A 19,054-nucleotide genomic window follows, 5' to 3' on the forward strand; every position below is an offset into this window, starting at 1 on the left:
AACTAACTAGCCATTACAAGTTCTAGAGTGCTCAGTAAAACTCAAAGACGGGGCGACTGAATTCAATGATAAAGACGACGCTGTATGATCAAGACCAGGAACTAATTCATGGGAGACTTCGAAGTTGGTTCATAATTTGAACCTTGATATGCTAAGCCTCCTTCGTGTGTCGTGTCATGCTGGACACTCCAGAAAACATGACTCGAATATATTCTTCAAAGCGTTGCAACGCTGGGTGAGGAGACGAATAATTCGCACGACTTAAAACTAGCCGGGGACATGCTGCCGCGACAACAGTTGCTTACCATTTGTTTTATTTGTGACGCATTGCGACGCATTACTGCCAGGTGGTGACAATTGTACAGAAGCGACTAATTCTCAACTCTTGACTCGCGTTCCTCGTCTTCCTTCCACTGCCTTCGCGACCTCTGTACCGATTGCCATCTGTCTATAATTCCAGGCTTGGACATTTTTTGCTCCATCTCCTTCGAATGCCATTTATTCACAATCTCCGTCTTCTCGTCCTCAGATGCGTCAGCATACTCCTTCAAGCCCTTGGCCGTGTGGACAGAAATGATGTAGCTCTCCAGGCCTGAGCCGAAATGGTTCTGTATCTCTTGGTGAATGCCCTTGAATGCATACCCGGGGATGCCAAAAAGCGCTGGTCCAAGTTAGCAAGCACTGCGTCAATTGAAAAAAGGAGCACCATGCCGCGCCTGCCCTTGACGCCATGGTCGAGGAGCCAGGCAAAGGAAGAGTCATGACGACGCAACAAGGGGATTCGACTTACCGGCACCGGGCTTCAACACGGCACCGCCGACGCCCTTTGCGAAGCCCTTGAAAAATCCAGACACGCCCTCCTTCTTGGCTCCATTGTACGGCTGCGACACCAGCCCCGTCACGCCGTCGTATACCCCGTAGCCAAACTCCCTTGTTGCAGCCTGTAGTCCGCTGTTGAACCCTTCCACCTTGTGGGCTGGTCGCACCGTCGTGTCTCCGTACAGCTTGGGCGCGTTGCGGAACCCGCTGCTGATTCCCATGGCGAAATCCATGGGGATGCGCATGCCGATGGCGGCAATGCGCCCAAGCCCTTTGCCTGCGCCGAGCGCCGCGTCCGAGCCTATCGAGCCGCTGGGATGGTCCTTGATGGATCCCTTGACATCGGGGAGAAAGCTGGAGCGAGCCATGTGTTCGTTACCCGAGAGTTCCTTGTAAAAGCCAAAGCCAAAGGCCTAGTATTTGCACTTGTCAGCCGATGCCAAAATGTTGGAGGGGGTGGGAAAGTGACGAGGGAGATGCGTGCCTTTGCAGCTGTGACTTTTTCCTTGATGCTCTTCTTCTTCTCCTTGTTATCGGATTCTCTCCGTACCGGCGTTGGGGGCGCCGGATCGGATCCGGACGGGTCAGCTTCCGCGTTGGTAGGCCGTCGTGGAAGCTTCAACTCGTGGGGATCAGCAGCGTCCACTGGGGTGGTTGAGGAACGCTGGCTTGATTCGATGGAGCTGGGAGCGGGACTTTGATCAGCGTGAATTGGGGAGCCGGCATTTGGCTTCTCAGGATGAGCTCTTGGTGCCGGACGAGAGCCCTCGGCCTGGTCATTGAGCGAGCTTGTCGACTTGACCGCCACTGCCTTGGCAACATCAAGTGGAATATCAATCATGCCCATCATCAGGCTCCCAACAGGGCCTAGAATCGCCCCCAGTCCACCCGAAATAGGATCGACGGACCCTTCTACGGTGTGGTACGAACGTGGGTGGTACCTGACACGGTTAGCGGTCCTCTCATCTGTGGTCATCGGCAACTCTTGTCACGAACCGCTTGAGGTTGTTCATATTTAAAATCCCCGCATTAGCTAGGACTGTGGCAGCGAATGCGCTCAATTTGATCTTGGTCTTGGACACTCTCCACACCGCCGTGCGGCTCGGTGACAAGTCGCATTTTATAGTGTCCAAGTCGAGTCCCTTGTGGAAGTCGTCGGCCGCCGTTTCTCGGCCGTTCTCGCCGGATAGCTTCTGGCCCAGGACCTTGGCGGCTTCCATTGTCTCCGGCTCAATGGCCATGAGGATTGCCGAAGCAAGATTCTCCGCCGTAAGCTGTTTGAAGGGGATCGGTGGCGGCCCTGCGCCGGCACGGGCTACCATACTACCCCAGAACTGCTGGTCGCCGAAGAATGGCACCACGATGGTCGGCTTTCCCTTGGCGATACCTGTGGACGTGGTGCCGGCGCCGCCGTGGTGCACGACGCACGAGACGCGCTCGAAGAGCCACTCGTGCGGGACGTTGCCGAGCATGAAGACGTCGTCGGGAATGTCCATGTCGTCTTTGCCGAGCCCGCCCCAGCCTTTGGAAACAAGGGCACGCTGTCCCGTCTGCTGGATGGCGGAAAATAGCAATCTGGTCAGGCCGTCGGGATCAGCAGGAACAATGGATCCGAAGCCAATATACAGAGGCGGAGGGCCCTCCTTGAGAAATGCCTCGAGGTCCGCGTCTGGCGTGAACGTGGACGAAAGGGGGAGGAAGCTGAAGCCCGAAACGGTAATGTGATTCTCCCAATCCGCGGGCTTGGGTATTAAAGCCGGCGACCTGCCACCCCGGACATGAATACGATGCTGTACGACTGCGCCGATAAGAGTATAGGGAAAGTGAACTCACCAGCAATACGAATGTGGTATCCGGAGGCGACTGACCACTCCAGGCCCCGTCACGTCACTTAGGGGATCGAGAAACAAAGTCTTTTCTCTAAAGCGATTGATGACGGCCCCAAGCCCTTGCCACATCAAGACTTCGACCAGTGCGTAGCTGAGAAAATTGGCTCTCCGCTCGCCAGTCGTCACTGATACAATGTTGGCAAGGGGATGAGGAAACGACAGCGTTGGAGACCATGGCATTCTTTTGACCAGACATTAGTCCAACATGTTCAGCGCCCAGGTGGTGATACGTACGTGAAGACGATGTGCAACGGAATCCCCAGCTTCTCGGCAATGTGAATGTGGCCGGAACTAGGCGGGTTCGCAATAATGGCATCTGCGATGAAGGGGATCTCGGTTTCGCTCGTCTGGAATCCCTCTTGTTCCAGCGGCGGCCCGGTGCCATCACCAGCCTCGAAACATGATCTCCAGGCGCCCATGAGGATTTCCTTCATTTCCTTCTGCCGTTTCCCCACGTCACCGCTGGCGATGGAATCGATGCCCGGGATCAGGCCTGGATTCTTCACCATAAAGGCCATGAGCTGCACTGGATCGCCGCCCATGTCGAAAAACTCCAGGCCATTCTCGGTGACAAACTTGCGAAAGACGCCGTGTGTTGCCAAGCGGACCCGGTGGCCGTACTTGTCCTTGAGGACTTTTCCGAGAGCTACAAAGGGTTGGACGTCGCCACGGGATCCTACGACCTGCATGACGACATTGAGCCGGACCACCTTGCTGCTTGGCAGTTTGCCTTGAGTAGGGCTGGGAGAAGAAGAGCGTCGAGCTGTCGGGTTTTGTTCCTGGGATCGGTTCTCGGCTTGTAATGTCGTGGACAGGATTCTAGATATGAGTCGCGACTCGTCAATGTGCATCTCGACGCGTCCATCGTCTCCATGTCTCGTCAGCCTGGCCTCTGAATACAGACCCTAAAGTGGCCGCTTACCAATGACAAACGCGCGTGTTCCCTCCGTCTCAGAGGACTGCGACATTGGCTCGTCTTGTGTATCTCGAAATGCTGCTCCGATTGTCGTCGCTTCAGCTGTAGGTTCTGCAGACGCGCCAAGCTGGTAAGAGTAATCGGGGTCCAATGGACGTTGGTCAAGCTGCCTCCTGTTTTTTTGTTATTGTTAAAAAATAAAGAAAAATTCTGTTTGGTTGTCATGGTCGAAATATGGTCAACATACGTTTCTTGGCTCGAAGCGGCATGATTGCCAGGACTGCTGCTCGATGCCCGCACGGAGGGAAACATTGTCTTCTGATCCCCCGCGCATCCTGTTGTTGAAGCCTGGGCCTCTTCATACGAGGGAGGGTGGACTTCATTTGCATACGCATGCGCAAACGGATCGGCCATGTGGTGTTGCGGTGCCGCGTCGTTCTCATCATGACCGTCGGGGAGGGACCTTTGGGGTCTCGCGCCCGCCTCGTCGGGGTGTCGATTCGTATTCATAGCTAGTCAGGATTCGACGGGCAGAGCCAGTTCAAAAGAAGACCAGCTCCAGAGGCAATGCGCACGAGATGCGGAAAGGATTCGATGGATCCGTCACGACGTCACGGCGCCGCAAGCGGAACGGACAATGTACTAGTAATGTTGGAACGAGCAGAGCAAAAATAATACCAAAGTTGACGATGACACAACACGGCGAAAAGGCCCATGGTGGGGATCTGACATGCATGCATCTTACTCATCCCAACGGCACACTTCCGGGGTAACGTATGTTGGTCATGGTCCATGGAACATTGAAACAATAGAACAACCAACCCGGGCCCTTGTCCATCGAAACGTGGCACGGGTCAGCTGTGCCGGGCGACCCGTCTTGTTGTGGATAAGTCAATAATAGTATTGACGCTGGGACAACCAGACAAGTCACAATACCAGGCTTCGTCTCCATTCTCGAGCCACGGCCATGAATCCATGATGGAGGCGCCATTGTTCTGTCGCCTGATGGACTCGGCTGGCAGCATCTGAAGCTGCATCACCCCCAGGCCCATTATTTCGCTTGCTGCCGTCTCTAACTCTATCCCGAGTCCCTTGCGAGCGATTGAGAGCCTCTTGCTCCGTATATGCCTGGCCATTGGCCATCGAGGAGCGCCACTCGGAGCTTTCTCGAACATGCATGCCGAGAACGAGCTGGGTTCCACTTGACACTACGCGACGGGAAAAACCGACGGCAGGCAGCCCTCTGTTTTAAATAGCAAAATCGCCGCCGTTTCCAGGTGAGAGGCTGAGCTGAACTCTGTGCGGCACCACTGACCCTGCAGCCCCTGCAGCGCAGCAAGCACGAATATCCCAAAGCGCTCTAGCCTGATGATTTCGAGTACCATCATCAGCCTGGTTTCGGTCGGTTGGTTCCTTGATGACTGTGAGTGATGTTCCACCAATAGCGAGGGCGTTTGGCTCTCAACCCCCTCATGGGGAGAATCCTCTTGAACAAACCACGTGCTATGCCAGCGCAACAAGACAGATTACTCCGTACATTGCGTGGGATATCCGTCCTATCTGGTCTTGATGGTTTAAAATCGCCAAACTAATGGGGATATCGCCCCGCTTACCCCAGCTTGCCACTGACAGACATGGCGTTGCTACGGAGTAGAATAACGAGGAGTACATATATGTTGGCAAGGTTAACCCCGTCTCTGTGAAATAGCTTCACATTGGCAATCAAGTCCTATAGTGTTTCCTACAACTAAATGGGTGTGTCGATGGCACGACGGAACGTGGCAATGAGAGTGGTGGAGGATCCAACATCGTGAACGCCTGCAAGGTACCCTCCCCGGACCTGGCTCGGCATCTATGCAGACAAAACCATCATAGGGTCGCTCTCCTAACCCAAATGCAGATGCGCTATCCATGTATGATGCCGAAGGATTCTGATTTAGCAGCTCTAAAACCTGACTCAGCCCAGCCCAGGCTAGTTCTCATGCTGCCGTGTTTCCAGGGTAAATTCCCTATCGAGGAAGAAGGCATGTATTCTCCATCCTCTTGCATTCCCCTGTCAGGCCTTTTGTGAGGCTTCTATTTTCTGACAACAAAATCTGGCCAGACAGGGGTAACCGTGGCCTCCACGTGGATGGGTGACATGCCCCCAATCACACCATTTCCAGCAGACGCCGAAGATGCGCCAGGTTTCGGGTCAAGTCTTGACCGATGGAAAGGGTATCTTTAGTTAGCGGCCTTTAAAGAGTTGAGCCCCAGGTCTTGCCGCTGGTGTCTTGAAAGCGATGTTCCACAGTCAACGAAACTAGGGAGCACTGACCAGACACAGCACTGCCCTCTCCTTTTTACCTTTGCTCTGAAACTCAATCAATACAGACCTACCATGGATATCACACAGAAATCAGATGACTGGTCAGTCTTACGGGACGCGGTCGAACGACGGCGTATCCAGAACCGAGTCGCTCAGCGCAATTATCGTACGTCCAGACGAAACAAGTACACGTTTCTGTATCCTGTAGACGCATATGCTTATGGGGTTGTAGGCAGGAAAAGGAAGGAGCTGCTGGAGCAACAGAGGCTAGAAACGGAGAATGCTCCGTCGTGTCATTGCTCCGTCTCAGCTCCCGAGTCTAGCAGTTCTTCCAGCACTTCCACCACACACGGCGGCAGCAGCAGCGACGGCAGTACGAATCGCGAGAGCGGCAGCGGCACCGATACTAGCTGTAGCGACTATTTAAACTCGGCAATATACACCAGTCCTTCCCAACACATGTCTCAGATGTGTCTCGGTACAAATTCCGGATCCAAAGACCAGGCTCCTTTCTTCACTCCCATACCGAATACCACTTCAGCGGCACATGGCACCAACCCAACCGGATCGCGGGAAAGCCTTCCATTTTCTCACTACGATGAATTACAAAATTACAGTCCCCCGTGTCAGATGCAGGATGGTTCATTAGCGTTTGGCCTTGTCAACACATCCGTGACCTTGGCCAAGCATGGCGAGCTGGGGCAGTACGAAGAACTGTTCGAAGATTCTTGGTCCGAGGTAAGAGTCGCACGCCATCTGGCGCACCGCCCACCAACGGCTCACACTGACCAGCATTGCAGGACAACCGGCAGGCGAGCCCAGCACTGACGAACAACCACGCCCTGGCCTTGCCGACATCAGACTCACGCTCGACGGACGCATCGCGAGACTGGAGGCCGGCCGACGGGCTGACGGCACTGCACACGGCCGCCTTCTTCGCGCACGAGTCCATCATCGGCATGATGCTCGACAAGGGCGCCGACATTGAGGGGACGAGCGCGGCGGGCCTGACGGCACTCCACATCGCCTCGCTCCGGGGATGCCACGGCGTCGTCGCGCTCCTCCTGAGGCGCGGGGCCTACATTGAGTCGCGAGACGGGGCTGGGCAGACGGCGCTCTGCCTGGCGGCGCGCGAGGGACACGGCGCAACGGTGCAGGTGCTGCTCGATCACCGGGCGTTCCTGGAGGCGGTGGACCACCGGGGATCGACGCCGCTCCACGCTGCGGTGCGCGGCGGCTGGGAAGAGGTTATCCAGCTCCTGCTCGACAGCGGGGTCAAGGTCAACGCCAAGGACAGCAGCGGCAGGACAGCGCTGCATCTGGCGGCTGAGAACGGCCGGGATGGGGTTGTGCGGATGCTGCTGGCGAGGGGGGTCGACATTGATGCCAAGACGAAATGACTAATACGTGTGCCTGGTAGCCGGTCCGGCGCAATAGTTCTCGACATGTATCGACTAGACGAGTGTCAGATAATGTTCCAATGTGCCTTAGTGTTTCGTTGGTTTTTCCATTTCAGGCAACGTCGGCGGGCGCTAGTGCTTATTGCCGTAAGCGGAGGGCCCTGATAGCCTTCCGAGCCAATGGCCTTGGACGTCAACGGTCAACGGTTCTCTTAGTCGACGGGCTCTGCCGCCCAGTCAGGTGCACCGTTCAGCCGTCCAGTCACTGACTTTGCCAGCTGGACGGAAGGCGCGGCTAGCGGCACGGCCACTCCGGTTGTTCAGCCCCCCAGCCAGTTGCTTTGACATGCATAAATATCATTCATGTCAATACATGTATGCACATGCTTATCCAATCGTTTCTATATCTGTTTTTGCACCAAATCCTGTAAGACGATGCACTATCATCACCAATATTCTATGCAGCGCCAATACCTCGTCACGCAGACAAAGATGCATTCAATGGGACTTGCAGCCCGGCGGCCGGCCCGGTCTGCTGGTAGCCAATGGACTCTCTCTAGGCGATGCTCGTTCCAAGGTCACTTCAATGTTGCCCTTGTCAGCGCGCCTAGTCGCCTACCCAAGGACCAGATCCTTCAATGTTCATTCTGGTGTCCGCCACGACACCCCTGCCCATAGTCTCTCCAATATTGAGAAGCTCCTACTTTCTCGCCCGTCTGCTCGTTTGTACTTTTGGGGGCCGCAGGGGACAAATGACAGAAAGAGGCCAATCAAGCATTGCACCTCATCACCCTCGCCGAAAGGGGTGCTTTCCGCCGACAAATCTAGTCTTACCGGCAGGTTTTGCCAAACATTGAATGATGGACCCTGATTGTTTGTAGACAAAAGGCGAGGGGGACCCTTCATTGTGCGTAAGCCGCCACATGGCACGACTTGCTCAGCCGACAGTGTTGCCAGCCTGGCGAAAATACCTCGTGCCAAAAAGCCCAACCCACGCCTATAAGCAATAAGGGGTCGGTAATGTACCAGGATACGTGCAGGGTATGGGCACGGTGAGATATATTGGTCGACAAGACTGGTGGCGCACCCAAGCATTGTGCTGGCTGCTATGTTACCGGCAGAGATAAGCGAGATTTCTGTAATTTTTTTGCGTCACTCGTCGCGCCAAAACATGGGTGTAGGTCATGATTTGGAATATTCGGTGTGAGAAGATTTGAGACCAAAAACAACTCGCAGGCAACCAAGTTGGGTTCAACACCAGGCACATTGGGGCGACTACACATCAACTTTCTTGCGTCTTCCTTGTTCAATATGTCCAATAGGAAATACCACTCACATCGACAAGATGGCGATAAGACTAAGACTACCTAGGTAGCCTTTTAGAATCTTCTGTAGCGTGCTTGAATCTATCACCATATCGCAATCGCGCAAAAATGTGCTACGTATGTACCAATATCTCACAAAAATTCAAGTCAAATAAGAATCACCAAATAGAGCAAATACATTTCAAGTATGCAGCTGTCTCCGCCTCCCAGTGACGATCCCCATTTCATTCCTTCTCCTTTATTGCCCATCGACTTTCGTCCCATGCCGTAGAGTCCAGCGCCAAGATCATTCGTCAATACACTTTTTTTCCGGGTTTGCCTCTGGTCAATTTATGCTTCTGCTCTTAAGAGCACCCTCGAACGGTCCGCAGCAGCGTAGGGCGCCTCATCCTTTGCTTGAAATATCGAATTATTGCAAAATCTCTCGCTAGACACTCTGTTTGATCGCCGCTCGCGTACCTGGCGTTTTTGCTTATACGCCATGAAATCATCTTCATCCAGCGTCGCATAAAGATACTTGGGGTTGACACCAATGGCCATGGCGCCCTTCTGGCCAAAGCCAAACGATTGGACGACAAAGGCCTTGACCTCTGGCTTTTCAATTGTCTTGTTGGGAAACACGAGGTAGTCATACTGCTGCAGTGCCGCATCGATGTTGTCGGCGTTGCGGTTGCCTGGAATTCTTCCATCAGCCATGAGCTGCATGCAGCCGTTGAGCATCCAAGCTCCAGCGGCTCCCTTTGGATGCCCAGTGAGGAACTTTTGGCAAACGACGGGGACTATATTGCCGTTTGTGCGACCGAGGTGCTTGAATTGCTCATTGATGACGGACGATTCATTCTTCTCGTTTGCCTTTGTCGAGGTACCGTGGAAGGAAACAACGTCAATGTCGTCGATTGTCAGGCCCCAAACAGCAAGAGCGCCTCGAATCGGTGAGATGCGGCCATCATGGATCCAAAAGTGATTACCATAGAGTTTCAGTGCTTCTGCTCGGTCGCGCTTTGCGTCTTGCTCGATGCTAGCCATGCGATGTTGGACATAGTCGGCCTCGTCGAAAGCGCAGCCTTGCTGCTTCAGACGGGCAATCTCCTCCCCTAGGTCAGAAATCTGCAGCTCGCGCATCTCGGCGGCTTGCTGTAGCCTTTTTCGCAGCGAACGCTTGCGGTATGCCATGCTCATCAACGGGGAGTCGTATTTACTTTGCGTTTGAGCGGCTGAGCCCAAGAGTCCCTGGCCCGGTGCGGGAATTGACCTACTGGCTCCGTCCATTGCTGTCCGCGTCAATGTAATCACGGCATGAATCGGCAAGCCCATCTCGAGAGCGACATTGGCCGAGGTAACAATTTGAACTCCTGCGCCTTCCGACTCCACAAAGCCGTTGCGAGTCGACGTGGCTGGCCGGCTCATCTCGGACGGCTCCCGGCCTCTTGCGGCATCATCATCCGCGTCGACTGTAGCCTTGAGATTGGCAAACTCGTCGGAAATTTCCTTCAGCATATCGTCGAAGCCGCCCACCAAACACATCTTGGCCTTTCCGGCCTGTATCAGATCAAAGGCAGTGTCTAGAGACTCCAGCGCAGTGGCACATGCTCCCACCGGCGTCTTGTTAGGTCCGGCAGACGACATGAGAAGCATGTTTATCCAGGCGCTGGTGGAGCTGATGAAGGACTCGGCAAGGATATCCTTTGCTGCCGGCTGATCTTGATAGCGCCCCTTGAACATTTTTCGTATGCTGGCACTTCCCCCGAAACCAGATCCCGTGCAATTCGCCACCTCACTTACATGCAAGTGCTCGTAGAGCTCGTAAGCATCGGATATGCCCGCAGACTGGAGGGCTTCGGCCGAGGCGACCAGCGCAAAAAGAGTCACTGGATCGACTTGGCCGATGATTTCTTCGGGGATGCCATACGTGCTGGGATTCCAGCCCGCAGGGACTTGGCCAGCGACGGTATGTTGCGTCCGCAGCAGCTTGGGTATCATGATTTTCGCCCCCTTTTTCAGCACAATCTTTGACTGGCCTGTTTCTTCATTGGATATGACGATCAAGTTGTCGCCATGCACGTTTTTCAGCTGGGTTGCGGTTTCATTGCTCACCTCGACTGGCTCATGGTCTTTGGAAATCTCGATCTCGTGCAGCGACTCCATGCCCTTCCATGAGGGTGAATCTGGTTTACTCTCCGCATAACGCAGACCACAGTTTTTACGAATAAAGTCGTGATATTTCTCTTTGATTTCCCGGTCGGCAATTGGCTTATTGGTGCTCTTGTCGATCCATCCTGAGAATGGCCTTCCGTCCACAATACCCGAATGCGCCTTGATGAGGCCCATGATCCATGCCAACTCGACGCACGACTCTAGCGACAGAGAGCCGTTGACTTCCATGTCCCATCTGGTTCTCGAGTTGCCCCACGGCCCTATTTCAGCAAAGCCTGCGACGACAACTACGTGGTCAAGATCAACCATGCCCTTCAGCTGGTCCGCCATGGGCATGATTTCGGTTTTCCAGTCGGGGAGCGCAGGGAAATTAAAGTCAATGTTGGCTTGTGTTTCGATTTCCTCTTCCATACTCACTGCGTGAGCATCAGAGAGCGCCTCAAGTCTCATCATGCGCCTGTCTTCGCTCAGCTGATTGACGGCGTCTCGAATCCCGGTGACAACACCCTTCAGGTCGGCTATTTGGGCCATGCCGCCGCTTAAATCAGCGAGGAGCGGCTCGTCAGTACACAAAGACACAATGGCTGGATCCATCAATGCCATGATCTGGAGCGCCATCTCATCCTGCGAGTATGTACGCATACCATGTTTCTCAATGCCCTCGGAAACAATGTCATTGTCAGACATCAACGATGTTCCTCGCGTCCAGCCGATAAGCGCACCACATATGAGTAAATAGTCTGACCAGTCTTCCGAGTAGAATTTATCAAAGAACGACTCCAGGCCGAGCTTGGACTCTGCATAGAGACCATCGCCACCAAATGTTCCGTGGTTGGGTGACAGAGGAAGAATCACTTGCGCTGGGCGCGTAAGGATTTTCTTGGATTCTTTATGGTGTTTGACTCTTCCCACTAGTCTAATTGTGTTTGTGAGCATTACTCGATGAGCAAGCTCACTGCGCGAGTCGATGTTGTCCATATTTCGACCATTCTCCGAGATGGCCGCAAACGGGATGACATAGTCGAGATCCATGTCAAGGCCGCCGTCGTCATAGATGTATGTGACCAAAGCTTCGACATCACGGACACTGGCCTGGTTGAAAGGGACGAGTATCAGTTTGGAGCCCTTGCTGCCGTGCTCAGCGAACAAGCGTTGGTAGAATCGAGTCACCCTGGGCGAGTAGGAGCTGCTGGTAACAATGACATGGGCACCAGCGGACAGCAATTTAGAAACCAGACTGCATCCAATAGACCCTTCGCCTGCACCTGTAACAAGTATATTTCGGCCCGCGAAGGAGAGGCCGGTTGTTCTTGCGCCTGCCAGCACTCGATGCAACGTGCATGAAAGACTGTCGAGGTACTCCCAAGTATTGCAAACTTTGCGGCCAATCCTTGGAAGCACATCATCGTCAATTCGCATTCCCCTAGGCCTCTCACTGTAGACTATCTTGCCGGATTGATCGATGCTGGTCACGGGGGCCATCGACTGGTCGTGCCAGTAAATCACCGGCATCTCATTCACGGACGTCTCGCATCGGGATAAGAGGTCGCGCGGGATTTCAGCCACATGAGCGTTTGTCGTCGTACTTGAAAAGTGACGTATCGCGCATACGAGCCTCGGGTGAGCTTTTTGCACCATATTTCTTTTCAGGCGATCCATGGTCGGTTCCATATCACGCAGACTCCCAGATGTGGCCGTGGAAATCAGCATCATGAGATCTTGCATGGCCCAGTTCCACCAAGAATCATAGACGCGTGCTTTCAGTGGTGTAAAGATGGGTTTCAAACCAGATGCGTAAGCTTCGCCATGTTCAGTATTCCACTCGTCCAGCTGCCCTTCCAGTTCCGATATACGTTGGCGGAGTGCGGCATTTGCAGCTTCCGGGGCATCAAGGTCGACGCCCAGGAGTCTGGCATAGAGTTGGAGTTGCTCCCTAAGGACTGCTCTTTGCCTTTCTTCCAAGCAGTCTAGGACCTCAACGCCGACCATTGTTTGGGCCGCAGAAGGACCTGCAGAGCTCGACTCAGCCGGTAGGACCAGACCTTTTTTTTGAATATATTGCTGGACTATGCCGTCGATAAAGACCTTGGCCTCGTCATGATTCTGTAGCCTGGCTTGCGGTTGTGACGCCAAAGCCGCGAGTAGTACACTATCCTGACGGCCAGGACCGAGTCCCCATTGTTTCTTAAGATACTTGCGTATTCCGGAACCCTGGAATGATCCGCTAAACTTGTGTGAGGTCATCTTCTCGATTGCCGAGCAACACTTGGCCCCCAGCTTTCCAGCAAAGGTGCCTTGTACTAAAGAGCAGAAATCGTCGATGGACATGTCCTCTGCACCATCTGGTATAGCACCAAACTCGGCCCCGAGATCTCCAACAATCTCATTTTGCAGAGTCGAGCGACCTCCGGAAAGCGCCCTTATGGATTTGGTCGTATCAACACCATCCAGTGGCTTTTTTAGGCCCAAGCAGACAATGGTTGTAGTAATATCGATTACGCTTGCTGGCTCATCTTCCAACTCGACTGCCATGACAGTAGACTGTTGAACGACGGTGGCTGGCGCACTTTCTGGGGGCGAAGGACTCTGTGCCAACGTGCTGGGCTTCGGCTCAGATCCCCCAGATGCGTCTTCAGTCTTTTCGTGTGATGATGGATTCACAGTCCTTTGCTCGTAGGATATTTGATCGTAATTTTGCTGAAAACTTAACAATTGTCGCGAGATGTTTGCCGCAGCGTCTTGTTGCGCATACTTTTGCGCTATAGTCCGTTCGGCCATCTTGACCAATGTATTACCTGGACCCAGTTCCACCACTCGGTTCGTCTCCTTGTCTCCCAGAATAAGATCTTGCGTCTTGATCCATTGGACGGGATAACAAAACTGATGGGCCAGAAGCTCAATGAGAAGCGTGCAGGCCACTTCATTGTCTTTCTGAAGCGCCGCCTCTGACGCAGAAACTGCTGTATGCATTCTAACAGTGGAATTCAAGATGCAAAATCGAACAAAAACGATGCAGTAAATTTGTTGTTTTGCTGCAAGGGTTCAGGTCGTGTATCGATCAACCAAATAAACCTGGCCCAACGTCTTTCGCATCCACCAAGGGTGGAAAATATGGACGTCTTTTTTGGTATTACTTGCTGAGCAGGTGTTAGCTAATTTTGGCATGATTTGAAACAAACCAGATTCACTTCCGCTTACAATACAGACAACTGCTGATGCACTAGGTCAAAGTCCTTGTCGGATGACTTGACACTGGCTTATGACAAGGCGTCGCCTTAGCATAAAAGATATTAGGTCGGTGCCCCACAGATATTACACGCCATTTCAGGTGTGAGCAGTGGCATAAGAGTCTTATTCGTGACGACATTTGGAGCTTGTCATGCGGCAAGGGTCAGGGCGTGAGCTTATGGTTCGGCCTGTAATATTACCACAAAGGGAAGTACATGTCAGGCCACAGCATTCTCGACGCCCATGCTAAAGAGAAGTTTTCTACTTCGTGGCCTGGACAGTCTTGATGTCTTTTCTCAGATAGTAGAGTAGAGCTAATACCTTTGTGGCTTATAGACATAGACTGGCCCCAGAATCATGTCCAGAAGGTTTACGTTTGGGGTGTTGGATACATCTAAGTCTTAGACTCACTCAAACTTGCCGTGGCCTGGTAGCCTGTCAAGCTTGATACTCAGAACCATATACTGTTCCTAACGCGCACCGCGCAAAGGGTTGCAGAGATCCTCAGCATCATGATGATAAACATGCAAATCTTTTTCCTGTTGGCATCTGTACTGCTTGTGGTGGTCATCACCTCAGTAGGAGCCCCTTGACAACTTGAACGGGCACGAAGTGCTAGCACTGCTAACACTGCCTAGATAACAGTGTTATGTATTCGACGCTTGTACTTCCACCCTCTTTCAAAATATCCTGGGCCATTCCTGGCCAGAGTCACGGACCTGTATGCTGCCTACCATGCCTGGAAGGGCGATATTCACGTCGACATGTGGAGGCAACATGAACGCTACGGTGCGCCTCGACGCATAGAAAAAGCAACGGCGTATTGTACTGACCATCATAACAGGTCCTTGCGTTCGATACGCCCCAAACAGACTGAATCTCAACACGACGGGTGCGCTCAAAGATATATACTCTGGGAACACGAATTTCCAAAAGAGCCCAAACTACCGCGTTCTCCGCCATGGTGCGGCCAACACGTTGACCATGGTCAACAGGCAAGAGCATGCTCGTCGACGCCGCATCGTCTCGCAGGGCTTATCAGATGCCGCTCTGCGCTCTCACGAGCCCACGCTGCTGGCGCATATCAAAAAGTGCTTCGCATTGATCACGGATGCCGACTTTCCGAGCCAAGCCCAGCCACAAAGTACCGAGAAAGAAGGACAGAAGGGCTGGACACGGTCGATGAATATGTCGGACTGGTTCAATTGGCTTACATTTGACATCATGGGCGACGTCGTTTTCGGCATAGGCTACGATTTGCTCGCATCGCCTCAAAATCGCATCATCCCACGGGCCATTGAAGAATCCAACGTGCGCATGAGTGTCTTGTTGCAAAGCCCCATCCTCATCAAGATTGGTCGAATCGACCGGTTTCTGTTCCCCAAGGCCATCGCAGCACGCAACCAGTTCCTACACTTTGTGAGCGGTCTCGTGCGCCGTGTCTTGGGCACCGAGTGCAGCTTGCAGACGCGCACCGTCGTTTCGGCTCTCAAGTCGGCGAGCGACCCCGTCACTGGCGACGCGCTCTCCATGAAGGAGATCTTGGCGGAGAGCACCACGCTGTGCGTTGCCGGCGCCGACACGACGTCTACCGCTCTGGCAGCCACCTTTTTCTACCTGGCGAGCACGCCTCGTGCCTACCGCCGCCTGCAGCAGGACGTGCGCCGGGCGTTTGCCTCGTCTGACGAGATTCGCAGCGGACCGGCGTTGGGCAAGCTCACCTATCTCCGGGCGTGCATCGAGGAAGCCCTACGCATGTCTCCGCCGGCAGGGTCGTCGTTGTCTCGGGAGATTCTAACCGGCGACGCCACGGTGGATGGCCGGGCGCTGCCTGCAGGTACAGAGGCCGGCGTGCCAATTTACGCCATCCATCACAATGCAAAGTACTTTCCGGACCCTTTTGAGTACCGCCCTGAGCGATGGCTGCGTAGCGAAAGCAGCACTACGGGACCGAGCGTAGACGATGCCCGCGCGGCCTTTTGCCCTTTCTCTGTTGGCACTCGAAGCTGTGTGGGCAAGGGGATGGCCATGATGGAGCTCAGCCTGACAGTTGCCTACGCAATGTACACGCTCGACTTTACTCTGACGAGCGAGAATGACTCCCTCAAAGGCTGGGGGTTCGCGGACGAGTTCCCGCTGGCAGATCATATAACTGGGTCAAAAAAGTAAGTCCAACCCGAATGCAGGCCACGTACCAAGTTTCATGCAAGGTGATGAGTGTCAGACACTGATGACGAAGCAACAGTGGGCCATTCCTTCGCTTCAAGTCTCGCGACTTGTGAGGCCAAGTAGCCAACGTGGCAGTTGGCGCTCGTGGGTGATGGAGCCGGACGTCGGCTGGTCGCGAATGCATCGATGCCGTACCCAATTGGGCAGTTTTATTTTCAGCTAATTACTCTGTACATGTCAAATCGATTCCATGTATCTTGTCTGTAGTAACTTCAACTAGATGCCATATTAGAAGACGTGTAAATAAAACGCTTTTATTTCTTGGCTCTTCTTGCTCAAGGCCAATGTATGTTGCCGACAAGTTATAGGGTAGTTGACTGTACGCATTACCCTGCCTCGAAGCTAGTCTCGAAAATAGGCCAGGATCTCACCCATGGCAAGAAAAGCAATATTGCCCACATGACGGAATTTGCTACACTGAGCACCTGGATCCGATGGCCAAAGAAGGATCGAGTGTTGTGGTGAAACCGTGGATTACAGCCCGGGCATCTTTTTGCATTTCCGCACTTTACTGCGGAGTACTCCGCAGTTAAAGTGGATACGGGGCGTATATGGAGTACAAAGGAGAGAAACGCGACAGAACCAGGTCGAGCAAAGGTGAGAATGAATACACTAGGCTTGTGCTTACACACACACTCCATTCTACAAAGATGCTTTACTCTATACCTGTGACAGGCTTCGTCTAGCAAGACGTAATTACTCAAGTGACGCCCGTGTAGTACGTCACGTCAATGTACGGAGTAGGGTAGAGCCAAATGAAGGAGAAAGAGTGGAGCACATGCACGGCACGAGCCGCAGACTGAACCCCACTCAGTGGGCTTAGCTGACAGCCCAAGCGCGGCCGAGCCAAGCCGGCAGCCGCCGAGGCCCATCGTGTGCCGCTTCGCACTTGTCCAGGACGCGTATTGGCGGTTTCATTGTTCAGCCGCAACCAAAACGTTCCAATGATGGTTGAAAAAGCGGGCGCCTCATCTTGTTCAAGATCAAAATTTTCCACATCGGGCTGCCACACCCACTCATGTGCCGTCACCTGTAGGGCTTGATCACGCTGCCCTCGTCGTCCTTTGCGTTGGCCCATCCCCTGCTGCTTACGCTGCTTACGACAGGATTTACGTATACAGTTACGTCTGCACACGTCTCTCCCTCTCGCCCGGCAGGCTTACCGTCACGTTTAAGTTCTCTTACCTACGCCCTGGCTCATCGTCTCCAACCGATACGCCTTTTCCCAACATGTTCTTGTTTTGAGCAGAAAAACGGCACGACTTTCTCCTATTCCACCTTTGACGGCTCATTTCAATCATTCTTCGATTCTACGCTACGATTTGCCATGTCTGCGCATACCGACTCCTCGGGCACGCTCATGGTCCCTAGCCTCAACGGCACCATTATTCCCTACTCCCAATGTAGCATCGACACTTGCTCACTTTCCTATGCACAAGTGCAGTACCAGCCCTCCGAGAGCGGCAACCTCGCCTACTTGATCATCTTTGCCGCTGTACTTTTTGCCCAGTCTGTTCTTGGAATCATATACCGAACATGGGGCTTCTCCATCTCCATGGTCCTTGGCCTGGTGCTCGAGGTCATAGGATATGTAGGGCGTGTACAGATGCACAATGACCCTTTCAAGATGGACCCTTTTCTCATGTATGCGACGTTGCTCGTTGCGACCCAAGGACAGTACTTGTGCTAATGGAGAAACAGATACCTCATCTGCCTCACAATTGGTCCCGCCTTCCTATCGGCAGCCATCTACCTCTCCCTTTCGCGGCTCATTGTCGCCCACGGAGCATACCTCGCTCGCTTTGCGCCTCGCACCTATACCATCATCTTTGTCACGTGTGATGTCATCAGTCTGGTCCTACAAGCGACGGGTGGTGCATTTGCTGCCAGCGACGGCGACGCCAGTCTCAAACAGACGGGCGTCAATGTCATGATTGCCGGCTTATCGTTCCAGGTGGCTAGTCTGTTGACATTCATCGTCCTTTCAGCAGACTTTTGGTGGAGACTAAGAGGGACGAATGGGGGTTACGAACAAAAGGCCATGAAGCTGAAAACGTCAACCATGTTCAGGGCGTTTCCGTGGGGTGAGTCGAAGCTGTTATCCAGCCGTGTGAGGCGGTAACTAACAAGCACAGCGACCGGAATCGCCACGATAGCAATTTTTATTCGATGTGTGTACCGCTTGGCAGAGTTGCAGGAAGGCTTTGCTGGAAAATTGGCAAATGACGAGGTTCTGTTTATGATTTTTGAGGGTCCGATGATTATGCTTGCTGCGATTGCCATGACAATCTTTCACCCGGGGTTTTGCTTCAAAGGGGCTTGGGGGTCGCTGAAGTAGACATCTCCAAGGGAAAGACGCAAAGGCAGCACAGGGGAGAAGCATTCCATGATGGAACTTGACAGGCGACACAGGGTCGGAACACTAACAATGGTCAACTGGAGTTGATGGGAGCCGGGAATCTATTTCATAACATGCAATTATTGGGTATACAAGGTAGAGATATGTACAGGGTTAGAAATCAAAGGTTAGATGAGTACCAAAATACAATGCAATACATTGATCTTCTCAGTCATCCAGTTTAAATGCGCAACACGTTAATCTAAGCTGTCCTTCATGGTGTTGTGTACTACACGCAATGGCTTGGCATTGTGAGATGATGCAGTACTGCCAATCATATAGTATGTCCGATTAAACCTTGTGCATGCAGCTTGCTGTTATGCTGCGATAAATCGCTTGGGGCACATGTGCCATCAATGGGACAAGACATATATGACACACAGGCTGC

General features: G+C 53.2%; 5 protein-coding genes across 5 annotated transcripts; 3 read left to right on the forward strand and 2 right to left on the reverse strand.

The window, feature by feature from the left end:
- Nucleotides 1-371: 371 nt before the first annotated feature.
- On the reverse strand, nt 372-4,134 carry MAA_01640 (glycosyltransferase family 28 domain-containing protein; the record flags this gene model as incomplete). The annotated part of the gene is made up of 8 exons (XM_007819638.2): nt 372-661; nt 791-1,232; nt 1,289-1,760; nt 1,816-2,583; nt 2,653-2,889; nt 2,943-3,576; nt 3,631-3,797; nt 3,872-4,134. 8 exons carry the CDS (start codon nt 4,132-4,134, stop codon nt 372-374), a joined length of 3,273 nt encoding a protein of 1,090 aa, XP_007817829.2.
- Nucleotides 4,135-6,004: 1,870 nt separating this feature from the next.
- MAA_01641 (Ankyrin repeat protein) lies at nt 6,005-7,332 on the forward strand (the record flags this gene model as incomplete). Its single annotated transcript, XM_007819639.1, has 3 exons — nt 6,005-6,098; nt 6,165-6,670; nt 6,733-7,332. 3 exons carry the CDS (start codon nt 6,005-6,007, stop codon nt 7,330-7,332), a joined length of 1,200 nt encoding a protein of 399 aa, XP_007817830.1.
- A 1,655-nt stretch (nt 7,333-8,987) lies between these two features.
- On the reverse strand, nt 8,988-13,781 carry MAA_01642 (fatty acid synthase subunit alpha reductase; the record flags this gene model as incomplete). Its single annotated transcript, XM_007819640.1, has 1 exon — nt 8,988-13,781. One exon carries the CDS (start codon nt 13,779-13,781, stop codon nt 8,988-8,990), a length of 4,794 nt encoding a protein of 1,597 aa, XP_007817831.1.
- Nucleotides 13,782-14,563: 782 nt separating this feature from the next.
- Nucleotides 14,564-16,321, forward strand: MAA_01643 (Cytochrome P450 CYP548V1; the record flags this gene model as incomplete). Its single annotated transcript, XM_007819641.2, has 4 exons — nt 14,564-14,617; nt 14,678-14,828; nt 14,884-16,204; nt 16,285-16,321. The coding sequence occupies 4 exons, from the start codon at nt 14,564-14,566 to the stop codon at nt 16,319-16,321; spliced, it is 1,563 nt and encodes a 520-aa protein (XP_007817832.2).
- A 1,274-nt stretch (nt 16,322-17,595) lies between these two features.
- Nucleotides 17,596-18,606, forward strand: MAA_01644 (RTA-like protein; the record flags this gene model as incomplete). Its single annotated transcript, XM_007819642.1, has 3 exons — nt 17,596-17,912; nt 17,970-18,352; nt 18,404-18,606. 3 exons carry the CDS (start codon nt 17,596-17,598, stop codon nt 18,604-18,606), a joined length of 903 nt encoding a protein of 300 aa, XP_007817833.1.
- Between the last annotated feature and the right edge of the window lie 448 nt (nt 18,607-19,054).

Source organism: Metarhizium robertsii (genome assembly GCF_000187425.2).
Source record: "Metarhizium robertsii ARSEF 23 chromosome Unknown MAA_Scf_1, whole genome shotgun sequence".
Classification (NCBI taxonomy): Eukaryota; Fungi; Ascomycota; class Sordariomycetes; order Hypocreales; family Clavicipitaceae; genus Metarhizium; species Metarhizium robertsii.